Source organism: Natrix helvetica, assembly GCF_964273705.1.
Source record: "Natrix helvetica genome assembly, chromosome: 1".
Taxonomy (NCBI): domain Eukaryota; kingdom Metazoa; phylum Chordata; class Lepidosauria; order Squamata; family Natricidae; genus Natrix; species Natrix helvetica.
Window position 1 is genome coordinate 180,940,484 of NC_138548.1, and position 19,253 is coordinate 180,959,736.

The 19,253-nt window shown below is 40.1% G+C and overlaps 1 protein-coding gene across 3 annotated transcripts in view; it reads right to left on the reverse strand.

Annotated features, from left to right (window-relative positions):
- Positions 1 to 19,253, reverse strand: part of HYCC2 (hyccin PI4KA lipid kinase complex subunit 2) — a 73,492-nt gene that overhangs the window by 18,759 nt on the left and 35,480 nt on the right. For all 3 annotated transcript variants that reach the window (XM_081938753.1, XM_081938751.1, XM_081938752.1), the window contains exons 3-10: positions 18,301 to 18,379; positions 17,841 to 17,942; positions 12,708 to 12,887; positions 11,799 to 11,879; positions 11,475 to 11,590; positions 8,861 to 8,956; positions 6,141 to 6,257; positions 429 to 516 (exon numbers count right to left, since the gene is read on the reverse strand). In XM_081938753.1, coding sequence (XP_081794879.1) covers positions 429 to 516; positions 6,141 to 6,257; positions 8,861 to 8,956; positions 11,475 to 11,590; positions 11,799 to 11,879; positions 12,708 to 12,887; positions 17,841 to 17,942; positions 18,301 to 18,357 — 837 coding nt within the window. In that variant the 5' untranslated portion in view covers positions 18,358 to 18,379. The remainder of the gene's footprint in view (positions 1 to 428; positions 517 to 6,140; positions 6,258 to 8,860; positions 8,957 to 11,474; positions 11,591 to 11,798; positions 11,880 to 12,707; positions 12,888 to 17,840; positions 17,943 to 18,300; positions 18,380 to 19,253) is intronic.

The window sequence follows — 19,253 nt, forward strand, 5'->3', positions numbered from 1 at the left end:
TCGTGTCACTTTTTTCAGTGACCCTGACTTTAAACGGTCCTAAACGAACGGTTGTTAAGGTCTACTGTATACATGAACAACACACAAGTGTACATCTGCATGGTTCTCAAAGGAGCACTTTCAATAAGAACACTGTGCAAGTAGCAGTCAAGCAATGATTGCAAGTAATATTCTAATTATTCCCCTCTTAACCAATATTCTGCTAATCTTTGCTTTATGAGAAACTGAGGAATTCTGGACTGTAGCTAAATGAACGAAATCAAAGTGTACAATTGATCACGAGTTTTTGTTACAATGTGCACAAATTCTTCTGCTGGAATAATTGGAAGATTTTAGAATATTACATAACTCATTCAAAGCTGACTATTAATATTACAATCATATGCACAATTTAAATCTCATGAACAGATTACAGCCTATCTCCTTACCAGCAGTGGCTGAGAATAGAGTTCAAGCTGAGCTCGATATATTATATCATCCAGGGCTTCCTGACCAAGTTCCCATTGTCCATTGTAGCTATATATGGATGCAAAGGAAATAACACAGTGCATTATTTTTGTGATCTTGAGCTTTCCCACATCGGTTAACTTCCAAATATGCCCTTTTCTGCTATTTTGGTTTTGCTAGTGCTAGCTGTAAGTTCTTACATAAATAGCTGACTCATGGGTACAATTCTTCCTTGCTCTATCTGTACATTCAGTCAGGATAATTTCATTACTGACATAGTTGACATAGCAGACAAAGAGATGTTGATAATAACTGAGCCACCTCACCGATTCACTCATTCCCTGGAGTGTCCAGTTCTGCAGGCATAACTAGATCTTAAGGGACCTTCAAAAGTTCAGAAATGATTTGGCAACATCACCTCAGAGGGAGAAGATTCCACAACATGGACACACAACAAAAAAGGCCTGATTCCTAGGGCCTACCAAATGCAGCTCCCTAGATGACGGAACCCATAACATGCCATGGTGGTGCAGTGGTTAGAATGCAGTATTGCAGGCTAATTCTGCTGACTGCCAGTAGTTTGGCAGTTCAAGTCTCACCAGGTCAAGGTTGACACAGCCTTCCATCCTTCCAAAATCAGTAAAATGCGGACCCAGATTGTTGGGGTCAACATGATGACTCCATAAAACCACTTATAGAGGACTGTAAGGCACTGTGAAGTGGCATATAAGTTTAACTGCTATTGCTGTGCCCTCTCGGTCAGATCTGGTGAGATGGTAAATGAAACTGGGAGAGGCTCAAATACCCATGCTATGAAAGGCTCTAAAGATAAACATCAGCACCTGGAAATAAGCTGGTAACTAATGCAGTTTGTGAAACAGATATAATGTGTGTTCACTGTATTTTGAACCAACTGAAGTTTTTGGATACTCTTCAAGGGCAGCCTTATGTAGAACATTACAGTAGTTCAACCATGAGATGGCCAGGACAGGAATGACCATTAGTAGGACCCCTCAATTTAGGAAAGGTGCAACTGGTAATAATCAAGTAGAAGCTTTCCAGAGTTAAAAGTCAACTTCATGGCAAATGTAAGTTACAACTTTTCACAGCAGAACATAGAAAAGCCGAACGCCAAATTCCCCGGCCTGCAGCAGATTGGAGAGATGTTGGAGATGCTGGAGGTCGAGTGGGAGGATTGAAGGTCGATAGGACTGGATAGGACTGGAGCAGGAAGGACTGGAGGCCGGTAGGAGCAGCGTTGGGGCTTGTAATGGTTTGGCTGGAGTGCTTAGAACATGGATGCAGGCCTAGGCAAGACCTAAATGCCGAAGGCCTGGTAGGAGAAGGGCTGCGTTCCAGGAGGCTGCTTGGAGGCTGGGGGGGAGGCTTGCTGGGAACTGGCAGGCTTGTTGGGAACTGGCAGGAGGTTTAACATCAGACTTGGCAGGGGAGTTTTTTACCCCCTGCCAGCCACCTCCTTGACTGTTCCGTTTACCCCCCCCCCTGCTGACTTTTGGACTAACAACTGCCCCTGTTTTTCATCCGTGCGCGCCCTGGAGGTTTTTACCTCCCTATCTTCATCTGACTGACCATCTGCCCCTTGCCCATTATCAAGCAAAAATCCATCTACCCCTCGCCATCCACCATTGACCACCCACTAGCCCCCACTTAGTGACCGGCACCTGACCATCTTATTATCATCACTACCTCCCCCCTCATCTTGGACTGGACGATTCTCTTTGCACCGGTACCCGGCTTTTTCAATTTTATTGGACTATGGCGTATGACCACACCATCTGCAGCACAGAGCCTAGGCCCTGATGAATTTTTAACAGCATATGTACTCTAGGCTAGACCTAATCCTACTGCGGGAATCCCCCCTCTCGCAGGTGTGGCCCTCCGCCCTTTCAAGGGCCCACCTTGATGACGGATTCATTAACCCCGAGAGGTGGAGGAAGCGGAGACTTAGGGGGTTTTTAGTCAAATGTTTTTTAAATTCTTTTAGGGGTTTAGGGGTTGGGGGGTGGGTGGGTCAGATCAGGAGCGATGACAGAGCCAGGTCACCAGGTGGGGTCTTGAGCAGAAGGAGCAGAGAGGAGGAGGGGGGAGAGGATATCATTCCTATACAGGGCTCTTTGATTCCAACAGTCGTAGGGAGGGGCAGATACGAGGACAGATTAACAACTCGCAGTCGGTTGGGAGACCGTGGGTGTTGGTTACACCCGGTCGCTTGTACCAACCCCCGCGTTCTAGGTGGTCAGGATCTGCAGGCCCAGGGCCTGAGGCTGTTGTTATGCAATGCGAGGTCCGTTGTCAATAAGCCCCCCCTCATTCACGATCTAATTTTGGAGGGGGAGCCGGACCTCACGGGAATAACGGAAACCTGGTTGGGCCACGAGGGAGGGTTACCCCTCGTGGAAATGTGCCCACCAGGTTATCAAGCATTTCACCAGCCCCGGGCCCGGGGAAGGGGCGGTGGGGTAGCAGTGATTATCCGGGAGGACTTAGAGCCGAGGGAGTCCACTGTGCCACAGACGTCCGGATGTGAATCCCTTGTTGTGAAATGGGGCCCTGGGAGGCAGATGGGCCTGCTGATAGTATACCTGGCTCCCCGCCATACATCAGCGACCCTGCCTGAGCTCCTCGAGCTGATCTCATCGGTGGCGGTTGAGACCCCCAAACTTTTAGTGATGGGGGATTTTAACCTGCCGTCGGTGGGAGAAGCATCAGAGGGGGTTCGGGAGTTCATGGCTTCCATGATAGCCATGGACCTGACTCAAATGATTCAGGGCCCGACACACGAGGGAGGTCACACCCTGGACCTTGTTTTTGTCTCTCGCCAGTGGTTGAGTGATCTGGGAGGAGTGAATTTAACCATCACTCCTCTGTCATGGTCAGATCACTTACTCCTCCGACTTGACTTCCCTGGTGCTACCCCTCGCTGCGGGGAGGCGGAACCGGAAAACACTAGATGGTTCCGCCCCAGGCGCTTGATGGAACCAGACAGGTTCCAGACGGAGCTTGGGCCACCTCCTGCAGCCCTGACCCGCCCTCCGGTAGAGGACCTGGTGGCCACGTGGAATAATGCGACTACCGGGGCCTTGAACCGGGTGGCGCCTTTGCGGCCTCTCCGGCAGCAACGATCCACCCTGACTCCTTGGTTCACCGAGGAGCTAAGGGTGATGAAGCGCCGCAAGAGATGCCTAGAGAGTCGTTGGAGATCCTCCCGATCCGAATTTGACCGAGCACAGGTACGAGCCCATTTAAGTACGTACCTAGTGGCATTGAGAACAGCCAAACGTCAATATTGTGCCGCTCTCGTTGCATCCACAGAGAACCGCTCTGCTGCCCTGTTTCGGGTGTCCCGCTCCCTTCTGTTTCAGAGGCCACGGGAGGCCCCTTTACAGGGTAGGGCAGAGGAGTTTGGGAAATATCTGCAGGATAAAGTCGCTCAAATCCGGAAGGATTGGGTCCCCTTCAGTGGCCCAGTCGAGACGCCAGTGGCGAGTCTTGAGAAACCTTTTTGGGAGGAGTTTGACTTGGTTGTCATCGAGGATTTGGACAGATTGCGTGGACGACTGCGACCTACCACATGTTTGCTGGACCCGTGTCCCTCCTGGCTTGTACTGGCATCCTGGGAGGTTACACGCGACTGGCTCCTGGGCCTAGTGAACGCTTCGTTGGGTGAGGGGTCTCTCCCGGCCGCCTTGAAAGAGGCGGTGGTGAGACCCTTGCTCAAGAAGCCTTCCCTGGACCCTACGGAGCTGGCCAATTATCGTCCTGTCTCCAACCTTCCCTTTTTGGCAAAGGTTGTAGAGAGTGTGGTGGCTTCTCAGTTTCCACGACATCTGGAGGAGAATGATTATCTAGACCCGCGCCAGTCCGGCTTTCGCCCTGGGCACAGCACAGAGACGGCCTTGGTCGCGTTGGTAGATGATCTCTGGAGGGCCAGAGATAGGGGTTGTTCCTCTATCCTGGTCCTATTAGACCTCTCGGCGGCTTTTGATACCATCGACCATGGTATCCTGTTGCACCGACTGGAGGGGTTGGGGGTCCGGGGCACCGTTTTGCGGTGGTTCGGCTCCTACCTCTCCGGCCGGACGCAACGTGTGTTGGCAGGGGAGCAGAGGTCGACCCTAAGCCCCCTTACTTGTGGGGTGCCACAGGGGTCAGTCCTCTCGCCACTCCTGTTCAACACATACATGAAGCCGCTGGGTGAGATCATCCGTGGTTTCGGGGTGGGATATCATCTGTACGCTGATGATACTCAGCTGTACATTTCCACCCCGAACCACCCCAATGAGGCCGTCGAAGTGATGTCCCGGTGTGTGGAAGCCGTACGGGTCTGGATGGATGACAACCGACTCAGGCTCAATCCTTCCAAGACGGAGTGGCTGTAGGTTCCGGCTCCCCGGTTCAACCAGATAATTCCATCTCTGGCCATTGGGGGCATTCAACTCGCCCCCGTGGAGCGGGCGCGCAATTTGGGCGTCCTCCTGGATGCCAGGGTGTCCATGGATGAACATGTGACAGCTGTGGCCAGGGGGGCGTTCCACCAGGTTCGCCTGGTGCGCCAATTGCGCCCCCTATTGGACCGGGACGCCCTACGCACAGTCACCCATGCGCTGGTGACGTCTCGCCTGGACTACTGTAACGCTCTCTACATGGGGCTTCCCTTGAAATGCACTCGGAGACTGCAGTTGGTCCAGGATGCGGCCGCGCGGGTGATTATGGGGAGTACTAAGTACTCCCATGTGACACCTCTCCTGCGCGAGCTGCACTGGCTTCCTGTGGTCTATCGAGTGCGTTTCAAGGTCTTGATTACGATCTTTAAAGCGCTCCATGGCTCAGGACCTAGTTACCTGCGGGATCGTATTCTGCCCCATACATCCCTACGACCCATCCGCTCGCACAGAGAGGGACTTCTCCAGGTGCCGTCCACCAGACAGTGCCATGGGGCGGCGCCTAGGAGCAGAGCCTTCTCTGTGGCGGGCCCAGCCCTGTGGAATGACCTCCCCCCGGATATTAGGACCGCTACTGACCTCCGCTCCTTCCGTGTTAAGCTCAAGACCCACCTTTTCCAAATAGCTGGCCTGGCTCAACCATAACTTCGTAACGCTCCTGATGGGTTTTTTAATTTAGTAATTTTATTTAAGGGGATTTTAAATTGTGTTTTTAATTGTGTTTTTTAATTGTGTTTTTAATTGTCCTTCACTTATAAGTCAACTCTCCTCCATGCACATATGTATATGTCTCTGTTCTTTTTGTATATATGTTTGTCTTATGTGTATTTTTATCCGTTTTGATTGTACGCCGCCCCGAGTCCTTCGGGAGAGGGTTGCGGCTAATCAAATAAAATTATTGATTAAAATTATTGATAGCACAAACATTTTAATAAAAAAGAAAAACATGAAAAACGTGTTGTTAAATATTCTGCTAGAGGGTTACTCAGGAGGTTCCCTTCCATTTACTGCCGTTTTTTGAATCAGGCAAAATATACGGATACTCATTTGTATTTAGGACAATGAAATACGGTACTTTCAAACAGAAAAGCAGAAAAATTGCCTGATAGAAGTCCATTGTCATCTGTTAATATTTTAATAAGCATTTATGTTAAATTTTATTCCTGCAAAAATATGAATAATTTGCTCAAAAACAAAGAATAGTTACTTATCCAAAATTTAGAAACATACACAGCGTAATAGATTCCAGTGAGTAACTGAACCATGAAGTCAGGATCCAATACTACTCTACAGCCATCTTCCTTCCAGCATTTTTCATTTTGTCGTGGAAATCCACTCACACAGAGCCTGCAAAACATAAAAGCATTTCTAAATTTAAATCTTTTATCTGTTGAATAAACACATTTTCTTATTTTTAATTTTGTATACAAAACTCTACACTACAAACCAAGGTATTTTAATAATAATATTCATTTTTAGTTTATTTCTGTGTTTTTATAGTCCTGGGTAGTATATACCAGTGTGAGAAAACTACTCATTTAAATTAGAAACCAAAGTATTTGTGATGCAACAAAGTATAGGTAACTCTTGTTTAGCAACTGCTCACTGTTAGATGGTGACTTACAACTGGTTCTCCTACTGACAACCAATGCAACATCCCCAAAGTCAGGTGATCAAAATTTGGGTGCTTGGCAAGTGGCATATATTTATCATGGCTCCAGCATCCCAGGGTCACATCATTGTTTTTTGCAATGCTTCTGATAAGCAAAGTCAATGGGAAAAGCCGAATTCACTTATTGACTGTACGATTCACTTAACAACTTTAGTAATTTGCTTAACAAGTGTGGCAAAATAGTTCATAAAATTGGGCACAATTCAACAACAACAACTTTGTTTAACAACAGAAATTCTTGTCTCAATTGCAGTTAAGTCGAGAACTACTTGCAAATGTTTTAATATATTTAATTCTGTAACATCTACATAAATAAACAATTAAGACATGCCACTAAAACAACCCTTTCTCTATATAAAACCACAATGAAAGATGGTTACAATATCATGGGATGATAGCAATATCATTTAGACGTATATACCGCTTCACAGTGCTTTACAGCCCAATCTCAGAGTCAGCATATTGCCTCCAACAATCTGGGTCCGTATTTTACTGACCTCAGAAGGATGGAAGGCTGAGTCAACCTTAAGCCTGGTGAGATTCAAACTGCCAAACTGCAGGTAGCAGAAGTAGCCTGCAGTACTGCATTCTATTACTAATAATATAGTAGAAAGTGACTATTACCATTCACAATATTTCCTATTTTGCCTGAAAACGTCCTACCATCACAAATTTGATTTTTGTAGAAGCTGCCAATCTATTCCCACTGAAATCTCTCAGCAATTATTTTTGCAGTTCAGTAGCAACCTCAATCAAATTACATGTAATCATACTTGTGGAAAGTATCTATGTGACAACCGTCAATATCCGCCTAACATTTAACTGCAGAAAAAAAAAATTGAAATTCAGCCAAAGCCAAGGTCAAGAATATCCTTTTAAAAATAAAGAAATTAAAATGTGGCCACCTATAGGCTTCTAAAGGGAGAAGAACTGTAAGAACGCACACTTAGGACTCAAACATTAATTCTCCTTTGAAAAGATTTTCAGCATTATGGCACTAAAGTGACTTTTTCTTCTAAGAATATTCCACCTGTAACCCAACCCTTATAGGATTTTTAGGATGGATGCATTAAAAGCATGGATCCAGTATATGGTTGGCACAGATATTGCAGCACTAGAAGATAATTCATCTTAGTGGGAAAAGATGTATAAAAAGTGAAATGAAACAACAAATAATAAAGACATGAATTTATAGGTCCTTTCATATTGCTTTTGTTCTTGTCATAAATTTATCTACATCCTTTAAAGTACTGAGCCCTAACCTTTTTCGCTCCATGGACCACCGGTCGAAGGGATGGTTTTGTGTGTGCAACCTAATCCTACACGTGTGCAAATAAAGTGTTGCACCTTTGCCCACTGCTTGAGTGACCCAGTTCTCAATGGGCCATGGACCGGTAGCAATCTGCAGACTGGGGGTTGGAGACCCCTGCTTTAGAGGTAGGCTTAGTAAACAGACTACCTATTAGCTATTTCTATTGCTAATCAGATTAAAAAGAAAAAAGGGATACTCCATAAGATCTGTTTTGGATAATCTTAATTAAAGCTGAATTTTCAGAAGGGGATTTGGACTTTTGTCCAGTTTATCTTAATTCATCTTTGCATCGCATAGAAAAAAAATTACAATGAAAGATATATAGAACAATATGCATGGTTCGATCCCCATAAGAAAAGTTGGTTCCATGGTTCAGTCCCTCACTAGTGGAAGATTAACTGATGACACCTGCATCTTGATGTTGAAGTATAAACTCTATCTTGTACATATGTATCTTCAATGTTGTGGCACTAATACAAAATGACACAACTTGCATCATGGTCCATGTTTTGTTATTTGGGATCATCAAGTTTTGAAAAGTATGTTTTATGTTACCCTCCACTATTACATCTCATTAACCATATTTCACTGTGCATCTGCAACCAGCCTGAAGCTCCGAGTTACAAGATATGTATCTCTTGAATGACACCCATAAAATCCAGCTCTGTTCCACACATATGAGAAGCCATGATCCTTTTGTCTTCTTCCAGTAAATTAGGAAAAAAAAAATTTTCTTTATCTAATTTAATGGAGACAATATGAAGAATCTAAATTTCTACATCTGTAATAAAACAAGTGATTACATTTACATACTCTAATAAAAAAGCAGGGAGAAATTATGACAAATAATCAATATTCAAATATTGTCTCACATGTATATAAAACCCATACCTTTTTCTTTTTATATCATTTAAAAAACCCTATGAAAAACATTCCCCTCAACCATGCCAAGTGCATCATTCTTACCTAGAACCCATCTTGCAAAGCGACTGATAGGAAGAGGCAGGCATATATACAATAGCAGAATTATAACACAGCATAAGAAAGCTTAGCACTTCAAACCTAGAGAGACAAAGTTGAACAGGTTGAAATAATTAATATTCTATTGCAAAAACATTCTGTTCATAGGTTAAAAAAATAACAAAATCATTCTATTTTGAGTTCACTTTGTTTAGATTTGATGTACTCATCTTGGAAGATACAATAGCACAATTAAATATCCAACCACAAATAATATTTTCAAATAGGTAAGACAGCAGGATGGAGCCTGATCTCTGCTGAGAGTCATAGTAGACTTGGAAGACTGTCTGCTCCAGATGTGCCAAATAAATGTCAGCATTGGGAACTGGCAAACATCTGAGGCTGACTCTGCCAGCAGTCATCTGGAACAGCTGTGTAGCGATTAGAAAATGAGGATTCCAAGTTACACAAGTGATCACTAGGTAGCAAACCTTTGTTAGAAGCAACAAATTCAACCTGGGCTCCTTGTACTTATGCCTCAAAACCCTTGCTTTCTGAAATGCTAATACTTTGATTTCAAACCTTTCCTATGAACAAAGCAGAGAGTGATTTGCTTTCTAACTGGCTAACTGGTAATTGGAATGATTGCCAGCAAGCTTCTGTGTGCTTGTGGACTTTGCTAGTAAGTGTGCTTCCAAGAAAGCTGACTGCCATGCTGGCAAATTTCTAATTTCATGAAGTAAACTACTGAAACCTAATCTCTATTGGTTTGTTTGGTCTAGAATAGGTGCCTATTAAATATAAATCCTGGCACTTCCTTATTCACTCATATCAATCATGCTTGTCAAACCCCAAAATATCAGGATTACAACTAATAACTATTTTTAAAAAAGCAACAATTCTGATCTGGGTATTTAATCAGTCATTTAGTCTTTTAGGTGTGGTTAGCAAACTGTACACAAGACAACTGAAGTTGAAGTTGTTGGACTGGGTAATTCAGAAGTAGGCTTTGGCTGATGAACAAGCAGGATTTAGTCTAGGATAGGACAATCCACATTCAGGCACTGTATATGGTTATAGCACTTAATGGAAAGATACTGAGCAATCAAAAGATTACTGCTTCTGATTATGAAATTACATGAAAAGATTAATGCAAGTCAGATGCACTGAATTTCCTATGCCTAAAGTGGGCATAATTTAATCTCAGTTCTTTTGGGATGATGAAATAGCTATTTTCTCCACAACTCAAGGTATAGATGGATGGCCCTCATAGTATTTGGTGGTGAAGACTGCTCACTTACTCTTAAGATTTAAAAAAATCTTAGATTACTTTCTCTCCGCTTGGAAGTAAAATACTGAGGAAGACTAGAGAGAGTATAATCTCACATGGTTTTTTAAAAAAATCTAAACTCATTATGGCCAATACAAAATTGAAATGGTGTGCCTTTCATATCAATCTTCAAAATGATTAGGCAGTTTTCCTTTCAGTTATGAAGCTGTCCCAGGTAGTAGACCATGTTTCAGCTTAAAGCTCTTACTCTCAAGATGTTTTCCTAAAGTTTAATCTGTAGCTACATCCTGAAAGTTTCATGCTATTAGTTATAGCCTTATCTCCAGGAACAACTGAGAACAAGTCCAAACCCTGTACAATCAATTCTTTAGATATTTGAAGACAGCTATCACATTTCTTCTCAACTTCTCTTCTGCAAACTAAACACGAACCTAGGTCTTTTAACTCTTCTTCTAAGGACTTGGTTTTCAATTTTTTCACCTTCTTGGCAGTTCTTTTCTGGACATGCTCCAGTTTAATCAATGTTCTTTTTAACTGGGATGTGCAGAAGTGATTAAATAGCTTTTTCTTTAATTGTCTACTTTCTGTGTAATACGGGGGTGGGGGATCCTTAGTATAAAGCATACTATGCTCCTGTCAAATGTGGGATATTGAGTTCATTACTAACATTTAATTACCCTGCCCTTTTTACATTGTTTGGTGCACAAACATAATAATCCCCCCATTATATTATTTGTTCTGACTGATGTGCTGAAGAAAAAACTTGCTTTCATTTAGCTGATGTGCCTTCTGAAGTATTTAGGATGGTATTCAGGTTCTTGCAACTGCTAGTGCTATCAGGAGATTAATGGTTTAGAGTTCTCTGGTGCTACATATTTAATGTATGTATGTATGTATGTATGTATGCATGTATGTATTATTTATTATTTATTTATTTATTTATTTATTTATTTATTTATTTATTTATTTATTATTTATTTATTTATTTATTTATTTATTTATTTATTTATTAACTCTTCAGCTTATCTTTTGTTGATTTATTTTACTTCATTATCTCTTTACTTCTCTGTTCTGCCTTACCATTTGCAATCCATATTTTTCTGTTATCTGTCTCTGGCCATAACTAAAATTGTGAAAAGTATTAATGTAAAAAACACAAATAGTCTCCAATTCTTTTATACAAATGCAAACAAAAATAATACAATTCGAGTTCAATTAATGAATTCAAAATGATATACAAAACAGAAAGTCATATTTCAAAGTCAAGAAGCATTTTTCTTTTAAAATATTTGGACTGTTATGTTAAGATCTACTACATCACTTGCTTACCTATTTTGTGCAGTGAATGTTTCTCTTTGAGGGTGAAGGTCACTATAAACTACTCTGATGAGATCATGCTGACACAGGGCTCCCTCAGTCAAAGCCATGGATCCAATTGTAGATGGCTTAGGAATTATAAAACGGAGACAATATATTATTTAAGGATAACTTCAAGATCCCACAAATAAAGTCTAAGAAGAAGGAAGGTGTAATTATTATACGGAGTTTAGAAACTCCAATTTAATATCATCAGATGACAGCTTTCTTTTAGAAATAACTGTTACACTCAACTACTTTCTTATAAGAAGTCTAGAAATATGATTGTATTCTTACCTCATGGTAAATTGAAGGTTTTGATAAGGAAGGGATAGTAAAAGATAAAATTTTATGATTCCCATCTTTGTCAGCAATTTCCTATAATATAAAAACATTTGGAAATATAAGTTTATTTATTTATATGTGTGTGTGTGTGTGTGTGTGTGTGTGTATGTGTGTGTGTATTTGTAGATTTTCATGGGTACAGGTATGCAGGTCTTGGCTTTTTTGGGTCTTTGCGCATGCACACACACACACACACACACACACACACACACACACACACGTCATTTTAATTCCAGCAAAATAAACATCCATGAAGTAAAAGAATAATCTTTTAATGGAAGAGGAAGACTTTGTTTTAGCAACAGACCAGGCTGTAATATGTACAGCAGAGGGCTTTTCACAACTTCATTGGCAAGAACCTTTTTGCTTTTCTCAAAAGTCTTGCACACTCTGCATTATTCCATTTATTCAAACACTTTAGTCTGTCTTTATATTTTAAAAAATAAATAAGGTGACTTGCAGCAAACAATAACATATAAATCACATACAAAAATTGGTAAATTAACAGGCAAAGTAATATTCTTTGAAAAGTCATCAGAACAACCAGTCTGGCAATCCAAACAACTATCAGAAAAGAGAACTGATATCCATGAGATATTAAAAATTATTACAGAGAGACAAATAGATCTTTCTGAAGAAGATATAATGCTCATATTCCTGAGGTCTGAAGCCTAGCCTAATTATCTTCCTGTTTTGCTTAATGCTGAAAATCAACAAGAAATTACCGGTATACCCGGTCTTTTGTAGGCTGTTGTCAAATAGTTACTATGCGATTTTAGAGGGTTCTTTACTATGGCCTGTCCACCTTTTGAATTGCATCGATTCAGAAGGTCAGTACATTTTCATTGTAGTCTTACTTACCAAGTTGTAAATTCCTAGAAGTAGGGCTTCTATGCAACCATTGCTCTGCCTATCTTTGCTGACAGTAAGACGCAAATAAACCCAGATGAGTTCTGGCAAGAACTGTAATGTGAATCTTTTGAGACGAACCTCAGAACTACGGTAAAGTTCAAAGAGTTGGTGGCAGACAGGTTCCAGAAACTGGAGGAGACAAATAATGATTGTTGTGGTTTATTCACTGATATCAATCAATGTTAACAATGGCACATGGCCAAAAGAATCATAGAGATGGAAAGGATCATTTAGGACATCAAATTCAACCATTAGTAAATATAGAAATCTAAATTAAAGCATCCCACACAGAGAGCCATGCTGTTTCTCCTGAACATATCTCATGAAAGATGGTCTATCAACAATCTTGGTAAGTTTGGTTCACTGTTGAACTGCTCTTTCACCTCAAATAAACTTCTTTCATGAAGTCTTTCATTTGATGTCTTCAACTGTGGAATGACAGATCTTGAGCAACTACTGCATTACATCCTTTCAGGTATCTGAACTATTCTAGCATATCCTGTAACCTCATATCTTGTCTTCTCAAAGCTAAACACAGCATTTCCCTCCATCCCACTTACAAGATTTAACTTCTGGTGCATCATCATCATCATCCCTTTTTCTGATGTCTTCCACTATGCCTAAAAGGGTAGATAGGACTGATCTGGCCAATGTAAAATAGAACAGAACCACTATTTTCAGTGCTTTTGAAACTATACTTCTGTTGAAGCAGTCTAAAATGGTGGCTTCCTTTATTTTACAGCCATGCCACACTGTTGTCTCTGTGATGGAATGTGCACAGGGAGAATCAATGGATAGGAATTTTAGCAACATAGAGATTTCCCAGGAAGAAGGGGAGTAAATCTAATCAAAGAGAGGCCCAGATTAAGAGACTGCACAGTCCCAATTGGATGGTGAAGGAGGGAAGAATTTCAGGGAAACAATACCTTAGAATCTCTCAGGATATATCTAGTAGGTTAGGGGGTTATAGCTTTAGTTTGGCAAGATTCTGTCCATTAGATGTACACAATAAAAGACTGACTCAATTGGATTTCACTGTAACATGGTTTGCTTTGGACCTGACAGACTGATTATACAATTTATATAGTTTGCTTCTGCCTATATTGTTTATAGTAAGCTATAATGTTAGACTTCAGAATATTATTATCAAGCCAAGTATCTCCACTAATTAAAGAACTCTGTATCTGTCTATTAAATTCCAGCCTCTTCAGCTTACTTCTCTGAATTACCACAAGTATTCTGAACTTTGTTTCTTCTACACTGTCAATGATTATATAATAAAAAACTAACCAAAATTTGGATCCTGTTTTCACAATACCAGCTATCTCACCCAATTTTGTGTCATCAACAAATCTAATAAGCATTCTTTCCACCTCTTTAATCAAATAAAAAATAAGAAGAGTGTCAAACCCAGGAAATGAACTTTGAGGAATCTCACTTAATACTTCCAATCTAGTTTGTTGACGAAGTATTGATCAACACTTTTTGAGCACACTTCTTCAGCTAGCTTTGTATGTTTTTGAGCTAGCTTGCTGTCATGACATATAACCTAAATTTAATTAGGTTATTTACCTGAATGTTAAAGGATACTTTAACATATTATTACCTGGAATTAAGATATCCATGGTATTCCCACCATTTATTAAAAAAGTTATCCAACAAAAATGAGGTGTTAATTTAATAGAACTTTTTGAAAACAAAATCTTCTGACTTCCAATTAAAACTGCATTGCTTTCAAAGTATGTAGAGATATACTGCTTATGATATACTATAGAATATTCCTAGGTATTAGTATCTGATTAACTAGCTTGTAATAGCTGGAATCCTCCACTGAGGATAGGGAAAAAAAGGTTTCTCCCTGTTTGGCATTTTATTGATACTCCAGGATTGCTCAAAGACGATATACTGTAGTGTATACAGCACTTGTCTGGAACACTACCAAGTTTCTTTTATATCCTGGGATGCAATTTATCCATTCCCAGATCATTTTGTTGCCAGCCTCAAGCTGCAATTGTAACTCTTTGTCCTACTCTTCACAATTGCCTAGTAGGGCAGGCAATCCCTACTTTTTGTCCCTACAGTTTTGTCAGAAAATATTTTGACCCTTTGTTTATTACTTGTTAGCACTTTGTATTTTATCAAACAAATTATTTATTAAATTGTTTTTATCAGGTTACTTTATAAAATCACTTTTAAAAGCCCAATAAAAAAGGAAATACTCAGAAAACTAAGATCTACCTAGTCTTACAAGAAGCAAAAGAAAGTATTAAAAAGTATTAAAAAGAAAGAAAGTACTAAAACATATGAAGAACGGTTGCAGGAACTGGGTATGTTCAGCTTAAGAGAAAGAAGGACTAGGGGAGACATGATAGCATTATTCCAATATCTCAGAGGTTGCCACAAAGAAGAGGGAGTCAAACTATTCTCCAAAGCACCTGAGGGTAGAACAAGAAGCAATGGGTGGAAACTAATCAAGGAGAGAAGCAACTTAGAACTGAGGAGAAATTTCCTGACAGTGAGAACAATTAATCAGTGGAACAGCTTGCCTCCAGAAGTTGTGAATGCCCCAACACTGGAAGTCTTTAAGAAGATGTTGGATAGCTATTTGTCTGAAACGGTATAGGGTTTCCTGCCTAGGCAGGGGGTTGGACTAGAAGACCTCCAAGGTCCCTTCCAACTCTACTATTGTATTGTATTGTATTATCTCTGCAAATCAGTTCAGTAAATATACCTGAAATAAAACTTTTCTAATACATCTATTTTTATTTCTGTCTATACTTACATTGTGTTCCTTTCTTCCAACCTTATAGAGATTCTAACAGATTACATCACACACATTTATTTTCTTAAGAAATACAATAAAACGGAACAGTACAACAGTTCATTTTAAAAGCTAAAAGACATTTTAAAAGTCTGTTTTCAAAGTCACAAGTTCAAGACAGTTTTAACATAGAAGTCCTGTCAATCATCCCACCAAAAAGCAATGGAACAAAGAGCAGATTCGCACAAGACTGCTGTAGAAAAGTTTAACTCCTTAGTAAAAGATTCCTAGAAGCCACACATGAACTCTTAAGAACTTGGCTCGTGTAATTTTATAATTACATGTCTGCTCCAGGCAGCTTGGGTATTCTACCTCTTATATTTCTCATAATGCTTTATGAAAAGAGACAGGCCAATGTGCCAATAGGATGCTTGGGATGCTAAGGACACAGCAATGCCCACCAAGAAACCCAGAAAGAAACAGCCTTGGAAATAGAAGAGCAAGACAAAAGCATCTCAGTCATTGCCAGATTGCCTTGGACATTCCCTTTAGATGGTTAGGACTGTTATAGAATCTACTGCTAAGAGCAAAAGAGGAGGCCCAGGACCTGAATCTTGCACATGACCTGGTCCAGTGTCAGAAGCTCAATCAGGGCTACATATATTCATAGGTGTGCATATGAATAGCAGCATAGGAATGAGACTCTCCCCTCTCCAGGTTGCACACAACACCCAAGGGATCATGCTTGACTCTTGAGAATCCTTGACCAGGAGAATTACAGTTCATTTTTCCAAGCATCATAAAAACAGGCTTAGGAGGGGGAGGATTTTGCATTTTGCCTTTAAAAATGTGCCAAAAGCCATGTGCATATTTTCCACGGTTAGTCTGAAATAATATTATTGCAGGTTCCATAATCTAATCACAACTTTCCATCTGATCACACATTTTTTCTAATATTTCTTATTTCCAAACACCCCTTGGAACGAATATTTAAACTCTTGGCTCATATTCTATTTAATCTCTTACAAACACAGAAATATATTCCTTTTAATAATCTTCCTATCACGTTTTTTTCTTTTATCTTACATTTCTCCCAGGAGCCTAAAATGGCATTCTCAGCATTTCTGAGATAGCTTGGGTTGAGAGAGAGCAACCACCTAACAAACATGCAGTGAGTTTCCATGGCTTAGCATCACTGGTGGGTTCCGGATCCCATTCCAACTGTTACGGTTGGAACAGACCCAGCGTCACCCACATGGACGCGCGTGGCGTGCACATGCATCGTACTTGCCTGCGATGCTTCCGCAAGCCTTCCTGATGCTCCAGCTGCTCGGTACAGTGTTGCGCAGGCGCCGTATGCATCATGCGTGTGTGCGGAAGTGCCAAAGGCTTAAAGGACAGGGTGGGCCCTCCGGAGCACCGTACCGGAATGGCACCCGGTGCTCCAGGCTGGCTCCAGTACGCCCATACTGGGGCATACCGCCTGCAACCCACTACTGCAGAAGCCTGGAACTTTCTGATCCTACTTCACCACCCTAAACTCTTTACCACGTAGGCTCTCTTTCAAATAACCGATTAAGAAATCAAAAATAATCATGCTTATTTATCCTGAACACAGAAGTAAAGTCTTTGTTCCAGCTGGCAGTAAACTGGCAAAATGTTTAACTATATCTGATGACTCAATTGCCATTGTCATGCAACTAATTATCAAAAGGCTGATCAGCATGCCAGCATTTGTAGCTCAGATCAGTTCTCAATGATCCAGAAGATTTAATAATCAGCTCCAGCACAATAGTCCCATCTGCAACAAACTTTCTACAATGCAAAAACTTTAATACTTTACTCCATCTTATTCAAGCAGCAAATCAGAGTGCAATTAAATATTTCAAATCTATAGTGTTTAACTTGAAGACATTCTCCTAGTGAAGATAAATGAAATAGAACAACAGAGAATAGATGGAAGCAAACTGTTACTCACAGTAATTTGTCAAAGAAACAACACATAAGGAGTTCCTATATGAACTGTATTAATAGCAATAGCAATAGCACTTAGACTTATATACCGCTTCATAGTGCTTTTACAGCCCTCTCTAAGCGGTGTACAGAGTCAGCATTTTGTCCTCATTTTACCCACCTCGGAAGTATGGAAGGCTGAGTCAACCTTGAGCCTGGTGAGATTCGATCTGCAAACTGCAGTCAGCCAGCAAGCAATCAGCAGAAGTAGTCTGCAGTACTGCACTCTAACCACTGTGCCACCGCTGCTCTTGTACATATAATATACATATTGTTGCTCTTTTAACAGTGATTTGATTGTTTCTTACCTCATTATTTGGATCTTGAATAACTTTATAAAGAGCTGGCACTAATATTTTCTTCCGATGAAGTGTTGCTGCATAATTAGAAATCTGCATTTCAGGTAATACCTAAAAGAAAAAAAAACAGAAGCAAGAAGAACATGTTCCACATCAAAAACTGGCTTGAATTTTCTTACCATGATTCACTGAACAAGCTATAGTGACCTAAATTACATTGATAAGATTCATACATCTCACTAAGCAAAAAGAAAAAAACAAACAATCCACATTTTGGCTTAGTGTTATTATGTACCCTGGATCACCATTGTAAGCTCGGAAAGAAAATATATCTATAAATCCTTAGCAAGCTATTGCAAAGGAAGAAGTGGGTGGGGGGAGACAGTTATATCACACAACATTTCTTCAGATTTAGCAGCCAAAGATTATTAAACGTTATTAAAACATATACATCTTTTAATATTCTCACCTTGAATTCTGATAGCCATTCCTCTACCACACCACGTTCTGATCCAAGCATTTTCATAAGACTTCTATTTTTTTATTACCTTTGAGGAGAAAAAATATTAAAAGGGAATTAGTGTCTCAATTATGTAATTTTATCTCTGAAAGGCCATATATTCATCATCCTATTGCACAACATTTCAGCTGGCATTACACTTTTAAATAGGCCTGGGGCAGAAAGGGGATAGCAAAAGAGGACCTATATCAACAATGCAGTTCATAGTTAGTCTCTTTCCAAATACAAGTACCAAGAAAAGTTAATTAGACCAAACTGAATTGTATCATGGAAAAAAATGTGGCATCTTCTAATAATAAATCTATCTATGCTATAATGGATTCATACAAAGGATGGTACAAAGGTTTCATAAATATAGTATCATTTGAATTCAAGAACCTTTATTTGCTGATGAGCAGTTATAAAACATCTACTAAATAAATATATGCACTAAAAGAAGTAGAAGCAGGTCAATTACTTGGAAATTCATATATCAATAATTCAGAAAAACTTCAATAATTTATAAACCTTCTTCAATTTAGCAAGATTATTGCTAAAGCTATTGCTTTCTTGATATGAATGTTTTTATATTTATGACATTTACAAGAGCCTGGTTTATTTTTCATCTACGGCTGAAAGAGGTAACATATTATATTTATATTTATTTATATTATTCTCATACTTGTCCTAAGTTAGTCAAAAATAATTTAACAAAAGGAAACAATATACCAAGAATATAGAATTAGCTAGGATAAAACAGGACTTGTGAAACTGATTTTCATGGCACATTATTCTGATTAAAACTGTCCTGGGTTAAAATCCATTAAATTATGTTGGCCCGCAACTATAAACTCTGCAAAGAAAGGTTTAGCCTTTAACATATAGTAACATTCATGTAAAATTACAGTATAATTCATATGTTT